Source organism: Halichondria panicea, chromosome 10, assembly GCF_963675165.1.
Source record: "Halichondria panicea chromosome 10, odHalPani1.1, whole genome shotgun sequence".
NCBI lineage: Eukaryota > Metazoa > Porifera > Demospongiae > Suberitida > Halichondriidae > Halichondria > Halichondria panicea.
Window position 1 is genome coordinate 2575114 of NC_087386.1, and position 8588 is coordinate 2583701.

General features: G+C 40.2%; 2 protein-coding genes across 2 annotated transcripts; both read right to left on the bottom strand.

Moving 5' to 3' along the window:
- Window positions 1-1003: 1003 nt before the first annotated feature.
- On the bottom strand, window positions 1004-1513 carry LOC135342468 (uncharacterized). Its single transcript, XM_064539199.1, has one exon. It carries the CDS (start codon window positions 1511-1513, stop codon window positions 1004-1006), a length of 510 nt encoding a protein of 169 aa, XP_064395269.1.
- Window positions 1514-4173: 2660 nt separating this feature from the next.
- LOC135342214 (uncharacterized) lies at window positions 4174-8238 on the bottom strand. Its single transcript, XM_064538909.1, has 4 exons — window positions 8031-8238; window positions 7741-7917; window positions 5355-5531; window positions 4174-4621 (listed from the first exon to the last, which is right to left on the bottom strand). The coding sequence occupies exons 1-4, from the start codon at window positions 8037-8039 to the stop codon at window positions 4277-4279; spliced, it is 708 nt and encodes a 235-aa protein (XP_064394979.1). The 5' UTR covers window positions 8040-8238; the 3' UTR covers window positions 4174-4276.
- Between the last annotated feature and the right edge of the window lie 350 nt (window positions 8239-8588).

Below are 8588 nucleotides of genomic sequence, written 5' to 3' on the forward strand. Positions count from 1 at the left end.
CCATATTAAGACAAGAAATGCTCCTTTTAAATAGAAGCACCTCACTCGATAGTTGCATCTTTTTCTGCCTACTGGATTTGTATGGTACTCCCTTGAGCTGCTGTTAGTAGATTCCATTCTTCAGTATAGATCTATACTGTTGCTAATAAATTATTAAAATTTTATGTTGAAACGCTTATGAAATAGTTGATTATGAACAAAAAATGTTCAGTCCCAACGATAAGGATGATAAACATGTTGGTATATAGATGATAAACACGGTGATATAAAAGTAATACCCGATGTTTCTGTTATGAAATACATTTTACTCAGTCGATTACAGCTATATATACACCGATACTGATGCATGGTCACATGAGATTGCCAAGATTCTAGAGGTAATACAACAGATACGTGTGTGCCATTATCCTCACTCCCTGTTCACTATGAATGCAGCTAATAGTGTTCAAAGTGATTCGGACATTATGAGACAGGGGGGGGGTATTACGAGATACCATTGCATTTAAAGCTAATCAGCTTGGTACGACTATGGTAATAATCATGACAGCGCTTATTGCCACAAGTAGAGGAGGTACTTTGATTCACTGCAAAATTGACTATACTCTAGCATATCTGCTTACATCGAAATATGGTGATTTAATACTCAGTCTATAATTGGGGCGAGCCCCATAGTTTCGAGTACTGTCATAGATAGTGGAGGGAGCTGAAGCACTCCTGTTTTAAACAGCTGTCTCATAATTGGTTCCATCTCACAATACCCTCATCTACCCTAGTCTCGCGAACCCAGACCCTGAATAAGTGTATAATAATAATAATATCGGCTGGTCCAAAGCTGGATTTAACCATTGGCAGAGCCTAATTAATTGTTCAGATGACCACAGTACAATAATACCACGGCACTAAGTCACAGAACAAGAATTTGTCGTACAGTTAATATCAGTATCCTGGCCTTGACTTTCTTGTTCTGGTTCATTCCGATTTGAGAGGGTGTCTGCAATGTACCTCATGACCTCATGTCTCTAGTTAAAATCAAAAATGCTTTTTCTACATTCTCTCCTGTTACAACATTGGTCTCCATAAACTTGAGCCCATGTTCTTCAGCAAACATTCTTCCTCTCTCTGTGCTCACTTGTCTGCTTTCAACCAGATCACACTTGTTACCCAATACCATTATCTGAACATTTTCGGTAGAATGTTCCTTCACTTCATCCAGCCATCTACTCAAATGTGTAAAGCTCAATTCGTTAGAAATGTCGTACAATAATAGAAGTCCTGAGCACCCTCTATAATATGCAGCATTCATGGTTCGAAATCGCTCACGACCAGCTGTATCCCAAATTTGTAACTTGGCCACTCTATCGTCCACTTGAAAGGAACGGATGGCAAAGTCAAAGCCAATGTGTAGAGGATCAGGTGGAAATCCATTAGACTGATTAGTGATTCCTTTGATCATGGAGCTCTTTCCAACACTCACATCACCCACTAGGACCACGTACTTTGAATAGATAGTCATACTCGAACTCGTACTTGTCGCTCTGGAGATGCCATTTTTGTTAAGGTAAGGGTCATCTCAATAACATGCACAGGTCAACCATGTCATGTAGCTGAGTACAATCTCCAAGTGGTGCATGCTTCCCAGTCTTGTCGATTGGCTAGTCTTTTCCAATAGTTATTATGAATCTGATCTGAGACAATTCCTCAAATGCACTTTTAGATCTACATGATGTTGCAGATGCCTCAGGGGAATTAAGTGATGTAAACTGTATTTGTTTGTATGCATAATTATAATGGCTAGTATGTGTATGTAGATCTAAAGGCCAGGGATACTCATTGGTGTATCATCTGTCACGGCTAGGAAAATGGAATTTTTTGTGCTGTTTTCTGATATTGTCACACCTAATATATAGTCTGTCACATGCATGCATGTGTACAGTTAACATAGGCAACCCTGCAAAACAATAGATAAACGTTTCCCACAGGCTGAGAAAAGTTGTCCCAAAAATGAGAATAATTATGGCTGCAATTAATAAGAGTGGCATGTGTGTTATGTTGAATTAACGGGATGATTCAATAAAACAAAGACTCACGAGTACTTAAACGTGCATGGTTAGTGCAACAAACAGAGCTGATTTGTTTGGATGTAGTCAGTGTCTACTGTACATTAGCGAGGTATCGATCATCTTTGCAAGGTTTACTGACTCTGCAATTGCTCCACCATGTATACTGTACTCTATCTATTATTTAGATATTATTTATTATGGATTAATTATTATAGATTGAGCCCAGTATGTGTCTGTTAACTCTAGCTGTGTAGTTCTAAAAACGGACACACTCGCCGAAAATCGAAGTATTGGACAGTTTTTTTCTAGTGATCACAGCTCCGACTGGAAGGGACTTGACCCATCCAAATTTTCACTGGTTAGTAGTCCCATAGCCACCTATATTGGTGTGTGCAGTTAGTTAGATCAATCTCGTTTTGTTCCTACATTATACGCACTTTTAGCTGACGATTATTGACGTCTGCGAAATTCGGTAGTCTACTTAGGCCTTTAGTCCGGATTCGACCCGGAGATTATAGGTGTTGTGTAAACAGGGCTCTTATCCAGTTAGGCCAATGTTAATCAATGTCTTGTTTCTGGTTACCTCCCTCCTCAAATTTCACTGCCTCATCAAAAAACTCATTATTATGACATCACTCCATTATTTTAATTAGCCACACCTACTTGTGGGTGTGTCACATGATAAATAGCATAGATTGAAGCATAGATTAGGTAAGATTTTCCTTTTTCATATTTGTGGTTTTATTGTATATCCAGTGTGGTTATTTTAATTAACAGGAAATGGGGTTTTACAGGAAGTGATGTCACAATAATGAATAATGATAACCTCCCTCTCTCACTAGTGGTAAGGTGATTTCCAAACCAGAAAAACAAGACATTGACGAACACTGGCCTTAATGGTACGGGTATAATCTATACATGATAGTGGCATCATGGGACCTTGAGTATACATATATATATATATAGAGATGAATAATGCTATCAGAGTACCAACTGCATGACTATAGCTTGGATAACTCAGAGTTTCATCGATCAGAAGTTCTCAGCTGGAATGAATTAGGTGTTGGTGCTAACCTGTGCATGCACACACTGTTTCTGTCAGCTGGAGTTCAGAGTGCAGGACTACTGGCTACATTCACGGAGCAGATTCTTACAAGATGTAACTGCAGCCGACGTAGCCAAGAGACTCAATTTACAGTATAATGCATGTGAAATCGATTAATGTCCCTACTATTTAAGTATCTTTTTCCCTCTAGGGACTTGAATTGCCAATCGTTGTTGAATTACAAACGTGGAATTATTGGAGGGGGAAAACAAAGCATTGGGAAATTAAGAACAGGCTACAGCAGCTTTCAGTGCAAAGCGAAATGCATTCAGCACATGTCCGCCAATATCATGCACTGGTATGTGCAATTAATTATAATTAAACGCTATATTGGAATATAATTTATTGAATGTGTATTTTTCGGATTATTGCTCTATGCATGCATGGATGATGCTAGTTTGGTAGATATATATGCAGGAAGAGAGGGATTGGCAACGGATTACGTGTGCACATAAGCTACACTACAAAGCTTGACGAGCCATCCGTGTTTCCCTCACCTAACGCAATAAAACAACCTTTTATGCATGGCTGTTAAAATAAATACAGACCTTTCCAAGCCCCCCCCTAACTATAAGTAGTCAAGAGTTCATTAGTTGCGGTTACAACAGCTAGCTAGTATCTGCAACGTAGGTCTGGAGAAATGCCTTTTGTGTACAGTCTATTGGAGTTGCGTATACTCTTCCTAATGAACTCTTCGTATAGTGTACTGTGTATATCGTAATTTATGGCCTAAAGCACTAGCTGGAAGTTTAAGCTTCAAAAATTCTTATCCTGTATCTATGGTGTATGTATGTAGCCAAGAATACACCTCAGATGTATTTGGAAAGACTTCCTGAGTATCTCTAAACGCACGATAACATTATTGCTGCCTCGAGGAGTCAAGGCAAGTGGCGGTTCCAGGTCAGATGTAACTCAGATTTCAGTGTACATTTTTTTCAACATGCATCGTTCAAACCATAAAACAGCCACTTAGCCAGGGTCATGCTCAATCTCTGCATGGTAAAGGTATATAATTTAAGGAATGTAATGGTGATAAGATGTCAGACTGTTCATAATTACACTGAGCTACATAATGTTACGCATGTATATACACTTTTAATAAGTATCATCTTCACGTAGTTTCATCTTCAGCAATCTCGGAACTCTCATTCTCGTTCTCCCTCCTACTGGCCAATGCTGCAGTCACTGCTGCTCCTGCAGTGCCTCCAGCACCAGCCAGGGCCGCAACGCCTGCAGCACTGAACCCAGCAGCTCCAACAGACTGTAGTGTGGCCACAATTCCTCCGGCCATAGTGGGAGCCATAGCTGACATCATGGATGCTGCGATGGATCCAGATGCTATCCCACCAGCTGTGAAGCCGAGACCAGCCACTACAAGTGGTGCAGCAGCAACAACAGTAGCTCCACCCACCACAGAGCCAGCTGCAATGGCAGTCAACTTCCACCATGAGACTTTCCATATCGACAACACAGAAAAAGAAAAATCAGTGGACTAAATTGAAGTTGCTATAGAAATACTATAGACGAGTCACTAAACTATATAAGATAGACTGGAATCTATTATCCTCCTAGCCTCGTCCCTATATACTCTAGTCTCTTGCGGGCCATACTTTAAAGGGGTGTATGGTGACTATAATATAGTCAAGTTTTCGTGTCGCAGTGGAATTTAAAAATTGCATCAGGTCATTTGCGCAATGCTGCTGTACAAAGACCCACAATCTTTCTCTACAGTAGATATGCACTAAGAAGCTATCAAGTGAACAAAGACATAAAGACCATCAATACGATGATCCATATACACTCTATTCGTAGAGCTGCACATACATGAACAATTTTGTCTATTGCACTGATTTCTAGGTCTGTTTCAATCAGCAGTTTCTTTGGAGATAATAATTCAGTGGAGGAGAATAAAGAAATAAAAAGAGGTAGCTCTTTCTGTAACTGATGTAACAGCACCCCTTTTCAATGATTGTGATTGTGCTGTACCTTTTTGTGGACTATCATGTGGTAATTTTTGAAATTCCATTGTTCAGAAATTCCAGAAGTCGACACGCCGGAAAACCTGGCTATAATTATAGTCGCCATACGTTATTTCATCATTCAAAGTATGGTCTGCGAGCCTAGCCTCATCCCCATGCCCACTCCAAGAGGACTGTATGAGGACCTCAATAACATACTTCCTCACAAACCTTTTTCTGTGTGGTTGATTGTTCAGCCGTCCTAGGTGTCACTGTCTCCTCCGTGGACGAATGCTCTGCTAGCTCATCACTTCCCTCCCTCGATATCTCCATCACTTCTTCCTCGACTCTTTCTGAATCTTCTTCAGTGATAGGTCTAAGTTCACTTTCGTTCTCCAACACATCTTTCTATTTGTATAATCACATGAAAAATTGATCAAAACAATTTCTTTGGGGGGGGGGGGGGAGAAAACCGCCTGCACCATTTGTAAATGGGGCATTAAGTCTGAAAAGTAGATCTAAGATTGCGTATTAATAACTTTACTTCATTCATGAAGCCAGGTTTTCTCTGGGTAGTTAAGGCCCGGGTCTAGCCTTAAATACCAAAATTTACACTATGTTCATACTGCTGTATTATTTGCAATATACAGTGTATGCTGCATCAAAATGATCCAAAATGAAGCTCAATGTTTTCTTTTTCCAAAAAACTAATTCAATTATGCTGATTAGCCCCATAAATGGGGATGACGTCATGGCAGTTTTGTAAGAAGAACTACAAATGCGGACATGAAGAAGCTATAGTCTCGCACAGCCAGCCCCGGATGTTTTCTATTTGAACGCTATAGGTCGATAACATGGGTCTGGTGAACTTCCTATGTACAAGTTGTGTCGACACGCCGAAGATTTCTCGGCGTGTTAACCGCTGCGGTCAACTGGAGGCAAAAAGAAGGAAAAATAGTTATGCAAAGCAGCCTCATGTTGCCCAACTTGCTACAGTTTCTAGCTAAATGCAACTGACAATAATGGCTTATGCCCTAAGACTATCCCAGAAGATCACAAAGAGAGAGAAGTTCCATGGGTAGTTGTACAGAAGCAAGAGCTGAGTTGTAGATAATTAGCTTCAAGGATGTCTCCTACTAGTACTACATCTATACCTGAAACCAGCATTCCATGTTCAAGTGGCAGTATACTGCAAATAAGATTTGATTTGCATCTTTTTCTCTGAGAACTGAATCCATGCCATTGTTGAGACCTTGAAACATAACATGCCTGGTTAAACTCAGTCTAGATCTTTCTAGTGACTCTGAGTAGTTGTAGCTTCTCTCCTTCTTGCATGTGTAGATCCATCCTGATTTGAGCACTGAGCACCGAGGACTCTCAACTATACTGTACATATAAATTTATTTGCAGAACTGTGGTTTTCACATTATTGTAACCACAATGTGGTCATCAACCATGAATAATATTATTTGTGACCACTATTTACTATCACCCACTCAAGGCTTGCACAACTCGTTGATAGGAAGTTCTCCAGACCCTATTTTTAATCGGGGCTGGTGCGAGACTATGAAGAAGCTAAGATCAAGCTTCAAAAACAAGGCTAGATGAACATCTCATAGCTAAGTACTAGGATCCAGCTGGGGAAGAGTAAAAGTTACTGCATTCTTGAGATACACAACATAGCCTACCTCTAGAGTGGCTGTCAGAGCTAAAGAAGCCAGCATAGCTAAGGCAGTTTTGCACATATTAATTTCCCCAACTGGAAACATAATCATGACAACCTACTCTATCTTTTAAGGGCCTAAACAAGTACTCTTACCTCATGTAAGCCCACCACTAAAGAATAGTTCCAGCAGCTAGCTAAGCAAGTACCTTGGACACGTCTTCACTTGCAATGAATAACATTAATAAACATTATGAATCTCCTTAACACTACATAATCTACATTAAATGTTGGCAATGAATAAAATCAGTGCCTGACCCAGGCCTTAAGTACCCAGAGTTAGACCTATAGACCCCTTTGAAGGGGTGTATGCATGGTGACTATAATTATAGCCAAGTTTTCGTGTCGCAGTGGAATTTAATAATTGCGTCCTGTCATTTGCGCAATGCTGCCGTACAAAGACCCACAATCTTTCTCTACAGTAGATACTTAAGTGCACTATCATGCAAGTGAACAAAGACATAAAGACCATCAATACGATGATCCATATACACTCTATCGTGGAGCTGCACATACATGAACAATTTTGTCTATTGCACTGATTTCTGTTTCAATCAGCAGTTTCTTTGGAGATAATAATTGGAGGAATAAAGAAAGAAATAGAGGTAGTTCTGAAACCATACGTCTGAAAGGCGTGATCAATTAATAACAATGGCAATGTAACAACACCCCTTTTCAATGATTGTGCTGTACCTTTTTGTGGACTGTCATGGATAATTTTTGTAATTCCATTGTTCAGAAGTCGACACAAAAACCTGGCTATATAGTCGCCATACGTTATTTCACCATTCAAAGTCCTTTAAAGTATGGTCTGCAAGCCTAGCCTCATCCCCACGCCCACTCCAAGAGGACTGTGTATGAGGCCCTCAATCAGTAACATACTTCCTCACAAACCTTTTTCTGTGTGGTTGATTGAACAACCGTCCTAGGTGTCACTGTCTCCTCTGTGGATGAATTCTCTGCTAGCTCATCAATTCCCTCCCCCGATATCTCCACTACTTCTTCCTCGACTCTTTCCAAATCTTCTTCAGTGGTAGGTCTAAGTTCACTTTCGTTCTCCAACACATCTTTCTATTTGTACATGAAACATGGAACAAAACAGGGGGGGGGAACCGCCTGCACCATTTACAAATGGGGTATCTTGCAGAATAAAGTCTGAGAAGTAGATATAATAATAACTTTACCTCATTCATAAAGCCAGGTTTTAGACTTATAGGCCTTACAAATCTCTGGGACTATTCTATGTGTGACAGGCCCAGCCTCAGAGGGTTAGATCTACTCATGACTTGTCTCTTTGTTTTTGTTTTCCTGGCCACTTAGCTAGTTCACTTTTATCAGGGTTTCTCTGTTGTGTAAGCCAAATTTATGCCATGTCTATATGTAATAATGTAGATCTAGTACACGCCCTGCTTTTGTTGTTTACCAAGAACCATAATACATGTGTTATTGAGTTAATGATCTTTACCTAACCCTAGGGCCTCAGGGCGCTCAGGCACGCTATAGCCTCGACTCCAGCCCCTTCAAGCACTCCCTCTGTTCTCATAATTATTAGAGGAACAGGGAATGAAAGGGAAAGTCCCATCATTTTCATCACAGTCATGTATATATCGAGAGCTAAACAAAATCCTGAGGACGAGGCTAATAACCCTATCAGTCCCCTATAGCTTACGCTTGGACCTAGAAGGTCAAAACTTTACAAAAGCTGCAAATCATTGGCAGAGCCAAATTTTTCTAAGATGACC